Here is a 22,940-nt window from a genome sequence, read left to right as displayed (position 1 = left end):
CACCTGGAAGGTTATGGTCGCTACAGCTCCAGTGAGGTACAGTGAAAGGCAGTCACACGCTGTCGCTGTCCACTTGTTGCTCCCACCAGTTGGTCTAAAGAAAAAATGACATCTTGTTTTATAACAAATAGCAAACAGTACTTAAATATACAAAAAATGTGATATACAAATACATATAGTTTGAACCAAGTACGTGTGTGTGTATGTGTGTGTGTGTGTGTGTGTGTGTGTGTGTATAAAATGCTAGAGATTGAACCTAGGGCATTCTATTTCTGAAATGCATCATCAGCCCTATTTTATTTCTTATTTGGAAACAGGGTCGTGCTAAGTCCTGAGAATGTCAATAAATTGGTGAAAAAACTTCTCAGCAATTTAGTGTGACTTAAAGCAACCTAGCAAGACCATTTCAAATAAAAAAAAAATTAAAAAGGCTGAATCTTGGAGGTAGAATGCCCCTGTATTTATCCCCAATATAAAAATAAAAAATAAAAAACATGCTGTAGGCCAAATATCTGATGGTGTACATAAGTTGAATGTGCCATATATGCTCAAGACTACATAGAAGAACACTTTTAACCTACAGATAGGAATTTCTACATTAGAGGGCAGCCTATACATTGACTAACAGCATCAATATTCAAATTTCAAAACCAATTAGATGAAACAGAATAAATGTAAATGCTATATTTTGGTAAAAAAACCAACTATTTAGATGCATATAGGCTCAAATTAAAGAGTGAAATCAGCCAAGCACAGAAAGAGAAAATATATTTTCTCTAATATGCCTAAACTAGGGAGCATTGGGGATTCCAGAGGGACTCCAGATAACGAAGGGTTAATCTCAGCAAAGCCAGAAAAGGATAGGGGAGAAAGAAGGCTGAAGTTGATTAATGAAGGAGCTACATCCAAATATGTGTAAAAGTATGAATATAGCATGGTTAACCTGGACACTCATTGTTGGAAGTAGGGGAAAGAACTGGGTTGAGGGGAGAGGGCACAAAGCACAGTCTAAATGTATACCATTTTCAGCCAGGTGTGGTGGTGCATGCTTGTAATCCCAGCATTCGGGAGGCTGAGACCGGAGGATAGCGATTTGTAGTCAACCTCAGCTACTTAGTGAGGGCCTCTGTAACTTAGTGAGACCCTGTTTCAAAATAAATAATAAAAAATTACAGCATAGGGTGTAGCTCAAAATCAAATGCCACAGGGTTCCGTCCCCAGATCCACAAAAATAAATAAATATATGAATTAATGTATACCATTTTCAATATGCTCCACATATAAATAAAACTTAAAAAAATAAAAAAGAGTAGGTACCACTCAGCAGAAGCCTCTGAACAGAAATGCCTGTGAGGACACTGCACCTGTGCTCCTTCCTGCTCCAGCTCTGAGGAGGCAACTTTGGCTACAAATGCTGATGTCTGTTTCAGTGGGCAATACCTTCTTTTTTGAGGTATGTAAGGTATGATAATTCTGGTACAATCAAGAAGTGAACAGAAGCCAGGTGTGGTGGCACACATTTCCAATTCCAGCATTTGGGAGGCGAGACCGGAGGATCGCGGTTCATGAACAGCCTCAGCTACTTAGTGAAGCCCTTTGCAACTCAGTGAGATCCTGTTTCAAAATAAAGAATAAAAATAGGGCGGGGGATATGTTGCTCGGAGTTAGAATGCCCCTGGGTTCCATCCCCAGTACCGCAAAAAAAAAAAAAAAAAAAAAAAAGTGAATAGAGACTGATATGCTTGAAGAGAGTGTGTGTGTGTGTGTGTGTGTGTGTGTGTGTGTGTGTGTGTGTGTGTGTGTGTGTTATGGGGGACTGAACTCAGGGGCATTCTACCTCCAGACTATACACTAGCCCTACTTTTTATTCTATATTTTGAAACAGGGTCTAAGTTGAAGACAGCCTCACTAAGTAGCTGAAGCTGGCTGAGCCTGTGATTCTGTCTCAGCCTCCCAAATACTGGGATTCAAGTGTGCACCACCACACCTGGTTTTAAATGCTATTCTGAAAAGCTGTCACTATCCCAATTAGCCTTCCCTCCACTTCTTCCCACACAAATGGTGATTAATATGAGGGTCTTGTTCACAGAATATCTTACTTGCTGATATCTGGGGGTTCGCAAGGGTCACTTGTCATCAACATATGTTGTAGATGCTGACTACATAGTCTTTAGTTTTTTACCACCTAAGCTGCTCTCTTTCTTTTGTCTGTCTGTCTGTCTGTCTCTCTGTTTTTTGTAGTACTGGAAATAGAACCCAAGGCATTATACATCTGAGCTATATTCCTAATCCTATTTTACTTTTTAAGTTTGTGAAGCAAGGCCCTCTGCAATTTAATAAGACCCTGTTTCAAAAATAAAAAAAATAGGGCAGGGAGTGTAGCTCAGAGGTAGAATGCCCCTGGGTTTAATCTCCAGTACCAAAACAAAACAAAACCCATGAATTAACTAGATTTTATGAAAAATTCAGAACATATTAACAAAATTAATACTGATAAGAACCCATCCAAATAAGAAAGTATTTAAAATGATACTTAATAAGTAGAAAGAGAATTTATTCAGTTAAAAACTACCTTATATCAACAAGAGAGCATTCCAAAGATAACCTTCCCATTGTCTTTAGATTTTCTTGAAGTTCTCTTAAACAGTTAATATTCACTACTAGTTCAACTCCCACATCATACAGCAAGACCTATGAAAACAATAATTTTGAGTAGAAAGACAAAGTACATCAAAGTACTTTTTTTGCAAACTGAAAAGCATAACAAAAAATTGGATTAAATAACAACAGTGAAAATTCAAAAGGCATTAATTTTCACAATGACTTTTTAACTGCATTTACCTCTACCAAAGTGTCTGTGACCACTCTGAGGATCTGGCCTCTCTGCCACTGATGTTTATCTGGGACCTTAACAGCACAGTGCATATCATTTTCCCATTTAACAGGTTTCCATTCTGTGTTTTCGTAAGCAGCCATCATCTTTTCTTCTAAACTATGTAAGGATAAAAAATATTTAACATTTTTTTCACAATATGTAATTCTTCAACTATATTTGCTACTGCCCTCCCATCATTCTGGATCCTGTATTCTTCCGTGCAGGTACAAGCATATTTACTTCTACATCAGGCCTTAGCACTATCTCTTTGCTGCACCTGGGATACATGTTTCTCAGATGACCATGAGGCTTATTCCCTCTCAGCTCCTCCGGGATATATTTCAAATGTTAATGTCACTTTCTCTATGAGATTTTCCTCTTAAAATTACCCTCTTCTCTAAGTCTTCCTTCCTTCCTTCCTTCCTTCCTTCCTTCCTTCCTTCCTTCCTTCCTTCCTTCCTTGTCTCAGCCTCCCAAGTGCTGGGATTACAAGCATGCGCCACCATGCCCAGCTCTTTGTTTTTTCTAACCCTCATCACATCTGCCATACAAAGCTTTACATGTTCAACATCTCTCCTTTATTAGAATTTAAGCTTTCTGACAGCAGACTTGTCCATGTCATTACCACTAGCATCCCAACACCCAAATACATGATATCATTAAGTGCTCAATAACTAGTTGCGAAATATATAAATTCTTATGTAGTAAAAAAATAACCAAGCCGGGCGTGTTGGCGCACACTTGTAATCCCTGCGCTTGGGAGGTGGAGACAAGAGGATCACGCAGGTTCGAACCCAGCCTCTCTGGCTTAAGAGACCCTATTTCCAAATAAAAATATAAAAAATAGGTCTGGGAGTGTAGCTCGGAGGTAGAAGGGCTTCCAGGAACGTCAGTGCCACCAAAAATAAAATAAAATAAAATAAAATAAAATAAAATACCAGGACATATTACTTTTATACTTTTAATAGAGACTATTGAAATAGTTTTGCTACTTTCAAAACTCTACATTTATGATGTTTATATATATTTTTTGCAGTACTGGGGATTGAATCCAGGGACATTCTACCTCCAGTTCTATTTTATTTTTTATTTTGAAACAGGGTCTAAGTTGCGGAGGGCCTCAATAAAGTAGCCTGCAATCCTCCTGTCTCAGCCTCCTAAGTACTGGAATTACAAGAGTGTGCCTCAATGCCCGACTGACTTCTATGTTTCTGATACAAAATATAGGAAGCATAAAATCACAAGCAATTTGTTTCTTATATATACCTCTTAAGTAAGTTTTCTGTTAATAGCCACTGAACATAAATCTTCTCAGGAGATATCACATTACAGATATGCACAGGCAGTTCCTTATTATAAAGTGATTGGAAATTCTCACTAGGCAGAGATTTTACAGACACAGGACTTAAGTTGTTTACTTCATTTGAAATAATTTCTTCTGGAGAAGGATCCCATACTTCAGTATGCTTTTTAGAATTATCTTTGAGTGTATAGCTGAAAAATACCAAGTTAGCAAAGAGAATAATTAGACATTCATATTTATATTTCCTTAGATTTGGAGATGCACAAATTTTAATTTTGATTTCCCAATTTTGACATTGAGAGCAATTACTAACTTAGTCATTTTTTGTTTTGATTTGTGTTTTTTTTTTGGTGGAAGTGGAGATTGAACCCAGGGACATTTTACCTCTGAGCTACATCTCCAGCCACATTTTTTAATTCTTTATTTTGAAACAAGGTCTAAGTTGCAGAGGGCCTAAGTAGCCGAGGCTGGCCATGAACTTGTGATCCTCCTGTCTCAGCTTCCCAAATACTGGGATTACATAAAAGCCACCATGCTCAGCTTTAGTAGTTTCTTTTTTTTTTTAAGTTCTTAACATATACCAAAGTAAACACACACACACACAAAAAAAAACTAAAACTCAAAATTTCTATTTTAACGCACAGTTAAAAATACTAGCTTTGCCGGGCGTAGTGGCGCACGCTTGTAATCCCAGTGCTTGGGAGGCTGAGACAGAAGGATCGCACGGGTTCAAAGCCAGCCTCAGCTACTTAGTGAGGCTTTCAGCTACTTAGTGAGACCCTGTTTCCAAATAAAATATAAAAATGGTCTGGGAGTATAGCCCGGAGGTAGAAAGCCTCTGGGTTCCACCCCCAGTACCACAAAAAAAAAAAAAAAAAAAAAAAGAAAAGAAAAGAAAAATACTAGCTTTGCCCATTACTTAAACTCTCGCTATTGGTATTCTGCACTCACAAAGGAACAAAAGAATTTAGAAGAGCCTGACAATTTGAATATTTATCTTTGGCTAAAAAGTATCAATCTGCTGGGGAGGTGGCACACCCTCTAATCCCAGTATTTGGGAGGCTGAGACAGAAGGATCACAAGTTCTAGCCACAGCCATTTAGTGAGAGCCTCCACAAATTTAATTTTATTATTATTATTATTTTTGTGGTACTAGGGATAGAACTCAGGGGCACTGTACCTCTGAGCTACACCCTCAGACCGATTTTTTAGTCTTTTTAGTTTTGAAACAGGGTCTCACTGAGTTGGGAAGGGCCTTGCTAAGTAGCAGAGGCTATCCACAAACCGTCATCTCTGGCTGGTCTCAGCTTCCCAAATGCTGAGATTACAAGGGTGTGCCACCATGCCTGGCTATAATTTTATTTTTTGTTGTTGGTTTTTTTTTTTTTTGGTGTGTGTGTTTTTTAATATTTTATTTTTTTCTGGTACTGGGGGTGGAACCTAGGGGCTTTTCTACCTCCAGGCTATACTCCCAGACCTATTTTATACTTTATTTGGAAACAGGGTCTCATTAAGTTGCTGAGAGCCTAAGTAGCTGAGGCTGGCTTCAAATTTGTGTGATCCTGTCTCAGCCTCCCAAGCACTGGGATTACAAGGGTGTGCCATCACTCCCGACTGTGTGTGTGGTTTTAGAGATTGAACCCAGGGGCATTCTACCACCAAGCTATATCCCAGCCCTATTTTTTATTTTTTTGCAGCTCTGGGGATTGAACCCAGGGGCATTCTACTTCCAAGCTATAACCCACAGCCCTATTTTTTCTTTATTTGAAACAGTATCTCACTAAGTTGCAGAGAGCCTAACTAATTAGGTAACGCTGGCCACGAAACTGTGATCCTCCTGTCTCAGCCTCTCAAGTACTGGGATTACAAGTATGAGCCACCAGGCCTGGCTCTATTTTTTTATTCTTTATTTTTGAGAGAGGGTCTCACTACTTAGCTGAGGCTGGCCATGAATCTGTAATCCTCCTGTCTTAGCCTCTCAAGTACTGGGATTACATGGCGTGCACCACCATGCCTGGTTAGTGAGACTGTTTCAAAATTAAAAAATAGGGTTTGGGGTCTGGCTCAGAGGTAGAATGCCCCTCTTCAATAGCTAGTACCAGAAAAAAAAATTATCAACCAATTTGCCAATGAGAATATACAACTTGGAAACAATTACTATTACTATACATGAAGAAGCAAAATCTTTTAAAGTGTTTCAGATGTTAAGTATTTCAAATTAGACTATCTGTGGATAAACAGATGCTATTATTTGAATAAAGAAAAACTAATTTCTTTCACAGGCAGCTGAGATTTAGCTCATCAAGGTGACTAACAATTTCTGTAGATAAATCCAATGGATGGTTGTCAGTTCTGCATCACTGTTAGCACTAGCTATTCTTTCCTTCTTGAAATATCTTTCTTTGGTTCCTGGTTTTACTTAAAATCAGACCCTATCATCATCTGGACCTTTCCCCTAAGTGATAACCCTCAGGGCTGTATCTTCACTGAGGGAGATTGTTAGAGCTGGGCATGGTGGTCCATGCCTGTAATTCCAGTAATTTAGAGGCTGAGACAGGAGAATCACAGATTTGAGGACAGTCTCAGCAACATAGCATACTCTAAGCAATCTAAAAAGACTATTTCAAAACAAAAAATAAAAAGGGCTGGGGGTGTGGCTTGAAGATTCAATCACTAGTAAAATGAGAGAGAGAGAGAGAGAGAGAGAGAGAGAGAGAGAGAGAGAGAGAGAGAGAAAAGAAGAAGTAGAAGAAGAGGAGGAGGAGGAGGAGGAGGAGGAGGAGGAGGAGGAGGAGGAAGAGGAGGAGGAGGAGTTGTTGTTGTTGAATAAATGGAGAGAGATGATTTCATTCATTCTCATGGCCTCTTTTATTACTTACATGCTGATGACCCCATTTAAACAGGTCTCTCTTCTGAGTACCAGAACAATGTATTTACTTCCTCTACTCCATCTTTAATAGCATGGTGCTAGATATTACAGTCAAGAGGCTGAGTTCTAGCCAAGCGTGGTGAAGCATGCCTGTAATCTTGTGCTTGGGAGGTTGAGACAGGAGGATTGTATAGGTTCAAAGCCAGCATCGGCTACTTGGTGAGGCTCTCAGCAACTTAGTGAGACCCTGTTCCCAAATAAAGTATAAAACAGGTCTGGGAGTATGGCTGGAGGTAGAAAAGCCCCTGGGTTACACCACCCCCAATACCACCAAAAAAAAAAAAAAAAAAAAAAAGAAAGAAAAAAAAGAAAAGAGGCTGAGTTCTGAGTTCTTGTTCTCAGAAAGTTTAAATGGTAGTAGCCCCTCTTATTCAAGGTGGATATGCTTCAAGAACCCCAGTGCATGCCTGGAACTGCAATAGCCAGTCCATTCAGATGATACCATAGATAAACTGTGCTTCTACACAAACATATACCTATGATAATTTAATTTATAATTCAGGCAAATAAGAGAATAACCATAACAAAAAGAACAATTCTAACAATAACTAATAGAAGTCACAATTTATTATTTCTTGAATTTTCTGTTTAATATTTTCAGATTACAGTTGGTCATAGGTTAAGTGGAATGATGAAAAGCAAAACCATGAGTTAGTATGTGGGACAACTTGCATTGTTACTAAGAGACTTATAGAAATAACAAGTTATAATACAAACAAGAGTTTCAAAGGAAAAAAATAAGGACACAGGACAACAAAATCCAACCTAGGACAACAAAACCCAACCTAGTAGCTGGGTATTGGTGGCACATGCCTATAATCCCAGTACTTGGGAGGCTGAGATAGGAGAATTACAGGTTCAAGGCCAGCCCCAGCAAACCTCTACGAGGCCCTCCAAAATTTAGCGAAACCCTGTTTAAAATAAAAAAAATAAAATAGGGCTGGGGTAGTTCAGAGATAGGTGCCTCTTGGATTAAATCCTCAGTACCACTAAAATATAGATAAGATAGATAGATAGATAGATAGATTAGATAGAGTCTGGGGATGGTTTCTCTATACAACAATTCAGCTGAGATTTTATTAAAAAGGTTAAAGTAGGAGTTAGGCATTTCAGGAAATGAAAAAAATGTGTAGTAGGGGTCAGACTATTTAGGCAACACTACTTCTACATTATAAGACAATTAGGTCTAACAGAGACAAGCAGCTTGTAAAGTCCTTTTTCTTTTTCTTCTTAGTTTTCAGGTGATCAGGGAAGTCACTGATCAAGGGAAACTCATGTTCTAATTTGAGCATATGTAAGACATAAAATGAGAAGAGTGGGTCAGATAGCAGGAATCTAGGTTTGTGAAGGCAGAGATGGGCTGGGCTGCCAGAGTACCAAGGGTGGATCTCCTTAAACTGAATCCAAGTGTCAGGACCACTCACTTGCCTGAACCCTTTGGGGAGGTGGTCAAAACATTGTTTTTTTTTTAAACTTTACCAACAAAGCCAGGCATGGTGGCACACACTTCTAATCCCAGCATTTGGGAGGCTGAGACCAGAGGATCATGGTTTGAGGACAGCCTCAGCTACTTAGTGAGGCCCTCTGCAACTCAGGCACTGTTTCAAAAATAAAGAATACAAAATACTGCAGGAGGTGTAGCTCAGAGGTGAAATGCACCTGGGTTCCATCCCCAGACACACACACACCAACACACACACACACAAACCCCTTTACCAACAGCCTGGCCTGGTTCACAGGTTTGTGATCCTAGTAACTTAGGAGGATCACAGGTTTGTGGCTAGCCTCAGAGACTTAGTGAGGCTCTTAGAAACTTAGTGAGACTCTATTTCAAAATAAAAAATATAGGGCTGGCAGTGTATTTTAGAGGTAGAATGCTCCTGGGTTCCATCCCTAGTTCCACACACACAAACAAAACACTACCATCAATATAATTTTTAAAGGTGGTTTTATGAATTTTAAAACTGGGCTAGTGGCCTGGCATGGTGGTGTACACTTGTAATCCCAGCATTTGGGAGGCTGAGATAGGAGGATCATGGTTCATGAACAGCCTCAGCTACTTAGGCCCTTTGCAACTCAGTGAAACCCTGTTTCAAAATAGAGAATAAAAAATAGGGCTGGAGGTGTAGCTCAAGGTTGAATGCCCCTGGGTTCCATCCCCAGTACTGCAAACAAACAAACAAAAACATTCTGTTTGTACCCATTAATAACACCCCATTTCTTTCCACCCCCACAGCCAATGGCAACCACTATTCTGTCTCTATGATTTTGACCATTCTATTCACCTAATCATATGCTATTTTTCTTTGTAATGGCTTAATAAAGGTTCATTCACATGGCACCACATGTCAGAATCTCCTACTTATCCATTCATTCACTGATTTAGTTAGGTTGATTCCAGGTTTTACCTACTGAGAACAGTGCTATTAAGAAAATGAACATATAAACATCTCTTTGAAATCTTGGTTCCAATTCTTCATTGTATATATATCCAGAAGCAGATTTACTGAACCATAATTAACAACTAAATTTTAATGTCTCAAGGAGCTGACATACTTGTGTAGCATTTAACACTGTCACCAAGAGATCAATTTCTCTATATCCTTGACAAAACTTTTGTTTTGTAGTAGCCATTCTAATGAGTAAAAGGTGGTACTTCATGGTAGATTTTTTTGTTGGTGAATGAATCCAGGGCCCTCTACCAATGAGCTACTGCCCCAGCCCTTTTTTTAAAAATCTGAGACAGGGTCTTCCTATATTTTCCAGGCTGGCCTCTGACTTGTAATTCTTCTGTCTCAGTCTCCTGAGTTGCTGGGATTACAGGCATGAACCACCAAACTCAGTTAATAGTGGTTTAGATTTGCATATCTCTAATGATTAGTGATACCTAATGCTTTTCATGTGCTTATTACTCATTTATCTTTGGAGAAATATCTATACAAGTCCTTTGCTCATTTCTCAATTGGGTGTTTTCTTGTTGAGTTTTAGTTTTCTATATATTCTAGGTATTAATTATTTAACAAACACATGATTGGAAAATATTTACTCCTACTATGGGTTGCTTTTATACTCTATTGAGTGTCTTCATATGCACATTTTACCTTTTCACCAAGTCCAGTTGTGTTTTTCTTTTATTGCCTATGTACTTGATATCTATTGACAAAATTACTGCCATATCCAATGTCATGAAGCTTTTTTCCTGTGTTTTCTTCTAAGTTTTATAGTTTTAGGTTTTACATTTAGGCCGTGAATCCATTTTGAGTTGTGTATAGATTTAGGTAAGGATCTAGTTTCATTCCTTTGCACATAGATATGTATGTTTTCAACAGCACCTTTTGTTAAAAAAGACTATCCTTTCCCAAGTGAATAATCTTGGTACTTTTTCCCCCCCTGATATTGGGGATGTAATCCAAGGGCATTCTACCTCCAAGCTACACTTCCAGTTCTATTTTTTGCTCTTTATTTTGAAACAAGGTCTCGTTAAGTTGTGGAGGGCCTAAGTAGTTGAGACTAGCCGTGAACCTGTGATCCTCCTGTCTCAGCCTCCCAAGTACTGGGATTACAAGCATACACCACCATGCCTGGCTAATCTTGGCACTTTTAAAACTAACTTACCTATAATGAGAGGGTTTGTTTATAGATTCCATATTTTCCTTTGTTGATTTACATGTGTATTCTGCTGGTACCACAATGCTTTGATTACTATAGTTTTATAAGTTTTGAAATTAAGATGTTTTGTAAAGTATTCCAATTTGTACTATTTTAGGATTGGTTTGGCTAGTCAGAGTTTCTTAAAATTTCATATGATTTTTGGAATATTTTTTCCATTTGTGAAAAACATTTTCTTATTTTACTATATAAAATATTAGCAGATACACCAGATTGCATCTTCTCAAATGGCAAATGAAGCACAGGATAATATTTCTCTTTGAACCTCAATATCATCTGTCTTTCGGAAAATTCAGTTTCATACGACGTCTGTGATACTATCCATGAGGATACCAATGGTGCTTAGTAGTAAATAACATTTTGCTAAGTTGTTCTATCATGGGTCCTTGCTCAAGGGGTTCATCTTTCTCTTCCAATCTGGTTTTCAGCACTTGTTCATGTGTTTCTTCATTATGGTGCACAGGATCAGGTCGAGGGATAGGCTTCGTGTGTTCGTATGGTATGTCTACAGGAGGGTGGTAGCACACTATCATCCTGCTGTCAGATGTCAAGGCGAGCTCTACTTTGCAATTAGAGTCATTTTGGATTGGAACTACATTCTTCAAGACAGTTCCCTTTGACAGCACCCATTTTATTGCTGCCACTGCTGCCATGGTATCATAAAATGATTATCAAGTGGTATGATAAAAGATGTTTCGCTGGGTGCGGTGGCGCACACTTGTAATCCCCGCGCTTGGGAGGCAGAGACAGGAGGATCACACAGGTTCGAAGCCAGCCACGTGCTGGTTTAGGAAACCCTGTTTTCAAATAAAAATATAAAATAGGTCTGGGAGTGTAGCCCAAAGGTAGAAGGGCTTCCAGGAACCCCAGTACCACCAAAAAAAAAAAAAAAAAAAAAAAGATGTTTCAAAGAAGCTATCTTTAAAATCTGCTTCTAGGCACACCAATTTTCATTCTGCGAGACCGCCATCTTGGCTCCCTGACTTTTGGAATATTTTTCTTTGTTAAAAAAAGGTCATTGGAATTCTGATAAGATTTACATTAATCTGCTGATCACTTTGAGTGTTGATATCATGTTAAGATCAAGTCTTCTAACCCAGGAGCAATCTTTTTTGTGTTCTTCTTAATGTCTTTCAGAAACATTTGTAGTTTTCACTTGTGTATCGTGTGTGTGTGTGTGTGTGTGTGTGCATGTATTGAACCCAGCAGCATTCTTTCTCTGCACTACACCCCCAGCCAAATTTTTTTTTCCTTTTTTTTTTCCAGTACTGGTTATGGAACCCAGAAGCATTCTACCTCTAGGCTATACCCCTAGCCCTAGGCTGGCCGTGAACTAAGATCCTCTTGTCTCAGCCTCCCGAATGTTGGGATTACAAGCATGCGCCACCACAGCTGACTTATTCAGATTCTTTATGATTCAATATTGTTTAGATTGTTTTGTTTCTAAGAATTTACCCATTTCTCCCAGGTTATCCAATTTGTTGACATGTAAATTCATATTAGTTTCTTTATAATCATTGGTATTTCTGTGATTAGTTTGTAATATTCTCTTTCTTTCCTTTTTTCTTTTGTTGTACTGAAGATTGAACCCAGGAGCACTCTACCACTAATGTGCACTCCCAGCTCTTTTTATTTTTTATATTGAGATGGAGTCTTGCTAACTTAGATAATACAAGAATAAAAATCTGTTCTTTGATATATATAATAGAGCACTCATAAAAATCAAATTCAGATAATAGCTTGTATGTGTTTCAAAGCTTACTAATAGCATATAACAATTATTTTTGTTATATAAACATATATACAAATATGTCATTTTGGGGGTGGTTTTGGGGATTGAAAACACCCAGCCCTATTTTCTAGTTTTATTTTCAAACAGGGTCCCACTAAATTATGGAGGAGGGTCTTGCTAAGTTTCTGAGCCTGGCTGCGAACACATGATTCTCCGGTCTCAGCTTCCCAAGTAGTGGGATTACAGGTATGTGCCACCATACCCAGCTAATTTTTATTATATTTTGTGAGCAAAGACAATAGGCTGTTTCTTGTAGTTAAAACTACTCCTGCCAGACTGACAAGCCAGCAATCCCACTCGTAAGTATTTACTCAAGAGAAAATAATACATATGTTGACACCATGATCTGTGTACAACTATTTATAAGTTTTATTCATGAAATTGCCCCAAACTGGAAATAACCTCAATGCTTATCAATTGGCAAGTGAATAAAACTTAGATACATCTATATAATGGTATACTAATTGGCAATAAAAAGAAACTATTAATACATATGACAACACAGAAGAATCTCCAAAGTTCACTAAGTTGTAAAGGGACTCACTAAGCAGCTGATGCTGGCTATGAACCAGCTTCCCAGTGTGCCAGGACATTTGGCTCAATACTGGCTTTCTTGAGGGTTATATATGGGGGTCCTTTAGAATTTTTGCACAGGTGACCCCCCCCACTGTACTAGTCTCTTTACAGAAGACTTCTTTATCTTGGCCTTTTAATTTATCCATCCATTCTTGCAAGAATGCATTTCTTCTCTGGGCTCACTTCAACCACTGGCTGGTTTTGGATAGGTATGAGTACAATGGCTTAACTTAGCTTTTTTTTTTTTTTTTTTTTTTTTTTTATACTTGGGAGTACCCACGGGCATCCTACCACTGATCTAGACCTCCAGCCCTACTTTATTTATTTTTTAATCTGGAAACAGGGTTTCATTCAGTTGCTGAGGCTGGCTTTGAGCCTATGACCCTCTTGTCTCAGCCTCCCAAGTACTGGGATTCCAGGCATGTGTCCCCAAGTTTAGTTATCTTTAAAAGTACCTACTTGAACTCAGGGAAACTCACACCTCTCCAAATCAGAATGTAGACTACTCTCTCTATGCTTATTTCTTCTTTCAATTCCCTTTCTTAAATAGGCACAAGAACATCCTAAGGAGACATTTTTTTCCTATAAATAAGATACCAGTCTCTTTCTTAGAAGCAACTCTGATGTTTTATTTTTAAAGTTTCTTAGGGATGGAGGAAAAGGCCACTCTATTAGACTAATGACTCCAATTGTTTTCTCTCTATTTTTTTCTGATGCAGGAATAGTGGGGAAATTCGTTTCCCCGTCTTGTGACTAAACTGTTACATATGAACTAAAAGTAACAGTTTACCTGTTAACTTACCCTACTTCATAAGATGCGAAGCCTTCTTTGACAAGCTGGTCATTAATACTAGTGGGAGTCATTCCAGGAGCACCAAAAGAATCAAAAAGCTCAACTAACAGCACATTATCTTCCAGAATTTCTGTAAAATCATTAAGACTTGTTTGGGGAAAGGAATAATAATGTTGCAAAATACTAAATGAGATACTTTGAAAAAATTGGAAACATATTTTTCTCTTTTTTGCATACATAAAATTTCTTGCTGAACATGCTATAATCTCTCTAGAGGTTAAAGTAGTATTTTGCAATCATACATGAATTGTCAATGCCATCTGTAACATATATAAATTATTAAAACTTATTTTAGGTTATTGCACATTGTACTAGAACAAAGCAGTTTAAACTTTTTAGATTCAGGAAAAAATACAAATTAATATGCACTCAACAGAAGTAGTATTCTATTGTATTTTTAGGTGGCTTTATGGAATTCAATCTAGTTTCAAAAGAAGAAAAATGAATAAAAGTTAACCCAGTGATCATCTGTGAAAGTTTACACTTTTAAAATAATTAATTTTTGAGAAAGGTTCTCAAAAATATATACACCTTATATAACTATAGTAGAAAGTTTAAAACAACAAAAACTCAACCTAGAACTCTTAAATAACCAGATGTCCCACCCCCTTTTCCTTTTGAGGACAAACCACTTAATTTTTTTTTTTTTTTTTTTTTTTTTTGCGGTACTGAGGATTGAACCCAGGGTTATTCTACCTCCAAACTACACCCCTATCCCTATTTTTTATTCTTTTTACTTTGAAACAGGGTCTCACTAAATTGCAGAGGGCCTCACTAAGTAGCTGAGGCTGGCAAAGAACCCAGTTCCTCTTGTTTCAGCCTCCCAAATACTAGGATTACAAGAGTGTGCCACCTTACCTGGCTGACAAACCACTTAATTTTTAATTAATTAATTAATTAATTAATTTTGTGGTACTGGAGACTGGACCTAGGGGCATTCTAACTCTGAGCTATACCCTTAGCCCTATTTTTTAATTGTTTATTTTTGAGACAGGGTTTCACTAAGTTGCGGAGGGCCTAAGTAACTGAGGTTGTCCGTGAACCATGATCCTCCGGTCTCAAACTCTCGAATGCTGGGATTACAAGCATGTGCCACCACGCCCGGTTTATTTTTTATTCTTTATTTTGAAATGGGTCTCACTAAGTTGCAGAGGGTCTCAGTAAATAACTTAGGCTAGCCACAAACCTGCAATCCTCCCAAATACTGGGATTGTTAGTTTGTGCTACAATGCCTGGCTTAATTTTTCCTTTTAGAAAACCAAAATTAGTTACTTGTTATCAGATTGTCTCTGAGAGTAGAATTTGTATCTCATGTACCTATTTCCTTATTCATGGTATATAGCACAGGGAATTTTTTTTTTTTTTTTTTGCAGGTCTGGGGGTGGAACCCAGGGGCATTCGACCTCCTAGCTACACCCCCTGCCCTATATTTTATTCTTTATTTTGAAACCGGGTCTCACTGAGTTGCAGAGGGCCTCACTAGGTAGCTGAGGCTGTCTGCGAACCGTGATCCTCCAGTCTCAGCCTCCCGAATGCTGGGATTTCAAGCGTGCATCACCACGCCCGACTTAGCACAAGGAATTTGCTCAATAAGTATCTGAATAAATTATAGAGGATTTTTTTGGGGGTACTGGGTATTGAACCCAGAGGGCATTCTATCTCTGAGCTACACCCCTGCCCTATTTTATTCTTTTATTTTGAAACAGGGTCTAGTTAGGTTGATGGGAGTCTCACTACTTGCTGAGGCTGTCCTTGAATCTGTGATCCTTCTGCCTCATCCTTCCAAGTACAAGGATTACAGGCATGCACCACCACATCTGGCTAGAGAAATTTAAATAAGCTTAATAAACTGGGAGTGGTGGTATACCCTTGTAATCCCACACTTGGGAGGCTGAGACAGGAGGATTGTAGGTTCGCACCAGGCTGAGCTACTTAGTGAGATCCTCCGCAACTTAGTGAGACCCTATTTCAAAATAAAGAATAAAAAATAGGGCTGAGCTGGGCGTGGTGGCGCACGCTTATAATCCCCGCGCTTGGGAGGCAGAGACAGGAGGATCTCGCAGGTTCGAAGCCAGCCTCTCTGGCTTAAGAGACCCTGTTTCCAAATAAAAATATAAAAATAGGTCTGGGAGTGTAGCCTGGACATAGAAGGGCTTTCAGGAACCCCAATACCACCAAAAAAAAAAAAAAATAGGGCTGAGAGTATAGCTCAGAGTTAGAATGCCCCTGGGTTCAAAAAAAAGTTTAATATTTAATATACATTTCTAAAATATGTACTGAGATCAGTATATGCTTTTACACAGTAGCAATTGGAAGCACCAAATAAAGATAACCATTACCAGCAGTACAATCCTACCAGTTTTAACAGTGTACTTGAAGAGTTAAAAAATTGTTCTTGGCACCAATAAAAACTAAAAAAAAAAAAAAACCTGTTCTTGGCTACTTCTCAGAGGTCCAGGTAAGATACCTAGAAATAAAAGGCTAAGCAGTGTTGATCTTCTGATCCTCCTACTTTCCATCTCCCTTTACTTCTTTTGTTTTCTACCTCCCCTGCATGACATTTTTTGTTCCAACACAGTTGATTTCCCCTGTGTTCTGTACCTTTACCATCTTCCCTGACTTCTTCCAAAATTAAAATGTATCCTGCTTTATAGGTAACACTGTATATTAATAATGGGAGGCCCCATTTTCACCTGTGCTAATTTACTTTATTATAAAATGTCTTGAAGTCCCAGTTTTATCATTGTGCAGGTGAGTGGGAAAAGAAACTCCATTATCTAGGTTAACAACTATGGTGCCACTAGTGTTGGATATCACTGGACTAATTAGTGACAAAGAAAAAAAAGGCAGCAGCAGCTGGGTTTAGTGGCCCAAAACTGTAATCCCAGTTCTTGAGAGACTGACACAGGAGGATCACAGGTTCGAGGCCAGCCTCAGCAACTTAGCAAGATCCTGTTTCCAAATAAAAATTTAAAAATAGGACTGAGCATGTAGCTCTAAGGTAGAATGTCCCTGGGTTCAATCGCCAGCATCCTTTCCCCTCCAAAAAGAGAAAAAAAAAAACCCATTAACATTTGAATAACGGTATTCTTCAACTGAAATATCTCTTCAGAACAATTTCTTGTATCAACAGAGAACAAATTATCAGAGATATCTCATTATTTCTGCTATGTGACCCCTTTAACATCATCTAAACATCATCTTATGGTGTGTGTGTGTGTGTGTGTGTGTGTGTGTGTGTGTGTGTGTGTGTTACCAGAAATTGAACCCGGGACATTCTACCTCTGAACTACCAAGCCCTTAAATGTTTTTGTTTGGAGACAGGGGCTAGGTTGCTTAGAGCCTCACTAAGTTGCTGAGGCTGACCACAAATAACTGAGTTCATCTAATGGAAGTGTGATAAAAGTGAAAAACACCTGTAGTAAAAATTACCCTTGAGAGTACTAGAATTCAATCCCAAGTAAACATAGTTCTTATGTATCCTGCACTAGTACTCACTGAGTCCAATACAGTCTGTGTTTGTTGTAGTTTTCAAATAGATCAGAATACCTGACTTAAAAAAAAAAAAAAAAAAACAGATTCCCAAGCTCCCATTCAAAACCCTTGGGACTAGATGTGTTTCAGAATTCAGAATTCCTCAGGTTGAAAAATCTACATAAGTACATATACTATATATATTCTGTAGTACCCATAGTGGAGTATAGGGTAGCACTGCCTTCAAGTAGAATATACCAGTACTTACTATAAAGGACACAGAGACTATACACAGCCTGCCAATTTAGATCATATCCTGCCATTAAAATTTTTAAGAAAATATGTTTACTGATTCATCATAATTTAACATTATAATAAAGTTCAGAGTAATAGGGACATATATGCACAAAGCACTTGGTGAACTTCTTCCTGGCCATTAAACTTCTGATATGTGTTACAAAATTGTAGGCTCTAGCGGCTTCAGGACTTTGAAGGGGCCACATCAAGGATGGTATGTTTTCTTTTGTAGGATGAAGTCTTGCTATGTTTCCCATACTGTACTCCAACTCTGGGCTCAAGCAATCATCCTGCCTCAGCTTCCCAAGAAGTTGAGACTACAGGTACACGTCACCACACCCATTTTAAGGGTGCCTTGGTCTTTATGGTGATCTTTGCCTCCCAAGCTGAATGTAGACTTCTAGCCTGCGGAAGATGGACTCCACTGTACCTAGTTCCCACAAATATCATTGTTTACTACTCTTCCTCATGGCACACTAAATTTACTCTGTGATATGACAATAGGTAATATTAATCTAAATATTAATTTAAATATTAATTATTTTAAATTAGGTATGATTGTGTATTAAAAACGAAAATAGCTTACTAATAACTGAGCATGTCATAAATTTATCTTGAGCCTTTTCTTCAAATTTTTCTTTAGCTTTCTTGGACCACTGCATTGCCCTTTCACGTGGTTCAATATATGCCAGTTTACATTTAATAGCCTGTATCAAACAAAATTCCAACATTAAAAATGCTAATTTAACTTTTATAACTAAAATAAAGTTTCATATATGTTTAGAAAATTAACATTTATATAACTCGAGGTAGAATACTTACCAAGCATGCTGGGAACCCCAGATTTAATCCCTAAAAACCCCTGAAGCAAAAAATAATCCATATGTCTAAAATTAGAAATAGTCAAAGCTGGGCATAGTGGAATGTGCCTGTACCTCATTACTTGGGATACTGAGAAAGGATTACTGCTGGTTCCAGGCCAACCCCAGCAACTTAGTGAGACTCTGTTTCAATTTAATAAAATTGGCCTCTGGGTATGATGGCACATGTTTATAATCCTAGTACTTGGGAGGATGAGACAGGAGGATCGCAGGTTTGTGAATAAAATAGGGCTGGGGATGTAGCTTGGTGGTAGAAAGCCCCTAGGTTCCATCCCTAGTCTTCTCCCAAAATAAATAAATAAATAAATAAATAAATAAATAAATAAATAAATAAATAAATAAATAAATAAATAAAAAATGTGGCTGGGGAGTAGAGGTAAAAGTTCCTACATTCAATCCAGTCACACACACACACACACACACACACACACACACACACACACACATAAATAAATAAAAGTACTTTATAAATACAATAAATGAAATTAACTGGGTAATTTGGTTTAATTATTGCACATTCGTATACCAAAATATGTATGTATGTATGTAATTATTGTCTCAGCCTCCCCAATGCTGAGATTAAAAGTGTGCATCACCCCGACCTGGCTTGCCTGTATTTATTATTCTTCTTTTGGGGGGGTTGTTACAGATTGAATACAGGGGCATTCTACCTCTATGTTTCACCTTCAGTCTTAATCTTTTTTATTTGAAACTGGGTCTAAGTCATGGAAGGCCCAAGTTGCTGAGGCTGACTGCAAACCCAGTAAAACACACACACACCATAAATAAATAAATAAATAAGTTAATTAATTAATTTGTGGTACTGGAGATTGAACCCAGGGGCATTCTACCTTTAAGCTATATCCCAGCCCTACTTTTTATTCTTTATTTTGAAACAGGGTCTCACTAAGTTCTGGAGGGCCTCACTAAGTTGGTGAGGCTGGCCATGAACCTGTGATCCTTCTGTCTTGGCTTCCCAAGTACTAGGATTACAATCATGTGCCACCACACCCAGCTGATATGAACTCAATATATTTACACTCAATATATCATGAATGTATTAACACATTACATAACTCAATATGTTAAAAGCTGTAGACCAGAAAATACATAAGATGTTAAAATTAGTATTTATTAGCCAACATATATATCATTATCTTCATCATTATTGTTACTGTTTTTGCAGAGCTTCAGATTGATTTTGGGGCACTGCATGGGCTAGTTAAGCACTTTCCACTAAACTGCATCCCTTAAATAGTAACTGCAGTAGTTCTTTTGTATGGTCCTTGTATCAGAAACTATAGACAAAAATGCTGGTAAACAGAGCATTTCTATGGTAAAAATGACTTCTATAAAATACTCATATTTGTTTTTAATATTGTAACTCCAGAGTTTGTAACAAGTAGATTACCTTCTCTGGGGGATTCAGAAACTCATCCTTTATTTTACGCATCTCTTTAAGTGTTATTTTTGCAGTATTACCAAAGTCCACATATTTAACTTCAACTTCCCGATGTCCAGGCAATCCTGTAAAAATTAAGCAATTGGAAATCACAAACTTAAGCTGGGTGTGGTTGCACACAATTGTAATCCCAGCATTTGGGAGGCTGAGACAGGAGGGTGGAGGTTTGTGGACAGCCTCAGCTTTTAGTGAGGCTCTTTGCAACTCAGTGAGACCCTGTTTCAAAATAAACATGGGACGTGGTGGCGCGCTTGTAATCCCCGCGCTTGGGAGGCGGATACAGGAGGATCACGCTGGTTCAGAGCCAGGCCCGCTGGCTTAAGAGACCCTGTTTCCAAATGAAATATAAAAATAGGTCTGGGAGTGTAACCCGGAGGTAGAAGGGTTTCCAGGAACCCCAGTACCACCAAAAAAAAAAAAAAGAAAAAGAAAAAAAAGAAAAAAGAAAGAAAGAAAGAAAGAAAGAAAGAAAGAAAGAAAGAAAGAAAGAAAGAAAGAAAGAAAATAAAAATAGGGCTTGGGGTATAGCTTGGAGGTAAAATGCCCCTGGTTCCATCTCCAGTACAAAAAACAAAAATCACAAAGTTACCAGACTTTTCTGTCAGTCTAGCCTCTATGATTTAAAGACCACTTTGGAAGATTCAAACACAGATGTTTGAATATACTACCATGCACTGACCTTTTTGAAACCACTTAAAATACATGGCTGACTTGTCTTTTTCTATACACCTACATAGAGTGCTATGAAAAGTGTTGCTATCATTTTCAATTTTTTTTGGTATTGGAGGTTGAGAATTCTATCACCTACACTGCCCAAAGGTTTTTCTTTTTTTTCTTTTTTTGGTGGTACTGAGGAAGGAACCCAGTGGCATTTTACCTTTGAGCTACATTCCCAGAACTACTTTTTAATTTGAAAAAAAAGTCTCACTAAATTCCAGCTATCTGCAAACCTGTGATCCTCCTGTCTCAACCTCTCAAGTACTGGGATTACAATCATGTGCCACCACACCCGACTTGCCCAAGGTTTTTAAAAAAATTTTCGTGTGGCACTGGGGATTAAACCCAGGAGTGTTCCACCTCTGAGGCATATTTCCAGCCCTATTTTTTAATTTTTATTTTATTTATTTATTTTAATTTATTTATTTTTGGTGGTACTGGGGTTCCTGGAAACCCTTCTACCTCCAGGCTACACTCCCAGACCTATTTTATATTTTTATTATTTGGAAACAGAGTCTCTTAAGCCATCAAGACTGGCTTCGAACCAGCGCAATCCTCCTGTCTCTGCCTCCAAAGTGCGGGGACTACAAGCACGCCCAGCTCCTATTTTTTAAAGAGGTCCCATTAAGTTGCGAAGGGCTTCACTAAGTTGCTGGGGCTAGCCAAGAACCTGTGATCCTCCTATCTCAGCCTTTCAAATATGGGATTACAGACATGTGCTACCTGCCCATCTTTTTTTTTTTTTTTTTTTTTTTTTACTGGGTCTCACTATGTTGCTGAGTCTGGACTCAAATCTTCAATCTTTCTGTTTCAGCTTCTACAAGAGATGCCCAAGGCTAAAGTCCCATGCTATGAAATGGGATAGTCCTCATCACATTAAGAACTACAGAACTGGTAGAATCCCAGTCAATCCTTGGCTTCCCTCAGCCAAGAAGTGCGGTAAACTCTTTTTCTCTTGTTGGACGGTATTGGCCGTGGGCTTGGTCAGAGGTGAGAAAAATGTGGGGTGGGGAAGGGCCGAAAGGATTTGGTGCTCCACCCCTAGCAGATCTCACTGGGCTCATCTCATCAGACTGGCTATTGGCTCCCTGAACAGGGGGCTGCCATCTTCAAACTGCAGGCAGGAAGCAAATGTGGGTCCCTATGGCTGAAGCTTTCTCCTGAAAAGACCCAGAGGCTGGTGAGAAGTTGACCAATTGGAAGACGACTCTCTGGCCCAGCAAAAAGTGAGACCCTCTGTGAGGAAGAAGCCCTCTGGGGCTGCAGTGTTCTGGTTTCTTTGGCAGAAAGTCCCAGTGGCCCTTGGCGAACCCTCCTGTAATACTTACACATCTGGATGAACCACCTTTCCTCAAACCCCAAGCACAGAGGCCATCTCCAGTGGTAATGTATTTTTTTAACTCAAGGAAACAGAAATGGTGTATGTAGGTGCAGCAATGAAGCGTAGGGAAGATGGTTTCTCCTGGAGCAAAGAGAATCTCTCCCAGCTTCCACTGCAATCTCTAAGCTAAAAGATATTTCAACTCTACCAACACCACTGGATTCTTACCCGTCTTCAAAACTCCAAATAGAGATATAGTTTTTGTTTTGTTTTGTTTTGTTTTGCTTTGTACTCGGGATGAAAACCAGGAACATTCCACCTATAAGTTATAACCATACCTCGTTTGTTGTTGGTGGGTTTTGTGGTACTGGGGACTGAGCCCAGGGGCATTCTATTTCTGAGCTATAATCCTGGCCCCTTTTTAAATTTTTCAGTATGGCTGGGCATGGTGGCGTATGCTTGTAATCCCAGCACTTGGGAGGCTGAGACAGGAGGATCACACAGGTTCAAAGCCAGTTTCAGCTACTTAGTGAGGCTCTCAGCAACTTAATGAGACCCTGTTTCCAAATAAAGTATAAAATAGGTCTGGGAGTATAGCTTGGAGGTAGATAAGCCCCTGAGTTCCACCCCTAGTACACACACACACACACACACACACACACACAAATTTCAGTATGAGCTGGGTGCTGTGGCATACACTTGTAATCCCAGTACTTGGGAGAATGAGACAGGATGATTGCAGGTTCACAGCCAGCCTCAGCTACTTAGTGAAGCCCTCTACAACTTAGTGA

At 38.7% G+C, this 22,940-nt stretch overlaps 1 protein-coding gene across 1 annotated transcript in view; it reads right to left on the bottom strand.

Moving 5' to 3' along the window:
- RNF17 (ring finger protein 17) overlaps positions 1 to 22,940 on the bottom strand; it is a gene marked incomplete at both ends in the record, with an annotated part of 162,217 nt that overhangs the window by 63,966 nt on the left and 75,311 nt on the right. The window contains 7 exons of the mRNA XM_080689412.1: positions 4 to 94; positions 2,573 to 2,691; positions 2,842 to 2,992; positions 4,142 to 4,369; positions 13,947 to 14,067; positions 18,355 to 18,475; positions 20,061 to 20,176. Of these exons, the coding sequence (XP_080545538.1) occupies positions 4 to 94; positions 2,573 to 2,691; positions 2,842 to 2,992; positions 4,142 to 4,369; positions 13,947 to 14,067; positions 18,355 to 18,475; positions 20,061 to 20,176 (947 nt within the window). The remainder of the gene's footprint in view (positions 1 to 3; positions 95 to 2,572; positions 2,692 to 2,841; positions 2,993 to 4,141; positions 4,370 to 13,946; positions 14,068 to 18,354; positions 18,476 to 20,060; positions 20,177 to 22,940) is intronic.

This window comes from Muscardinus avellanarius (genome assembly GCF_963383645.1).
Source record: "Muscardinus avellanarius genome assembly, chromosome: 2".
Classification (NCBI taxonomy): Eukaryota; Metazoa; Chordata; class Mammalia; order Rodentia; family Gliridae; genus Muscardinus; species Muscardinus avellanarius.
The sequence above is the reverse complement of the archived record's forward strand: the minus strand, read 5'-3'. Positions and strand labels throughout refer to the sequence as shown.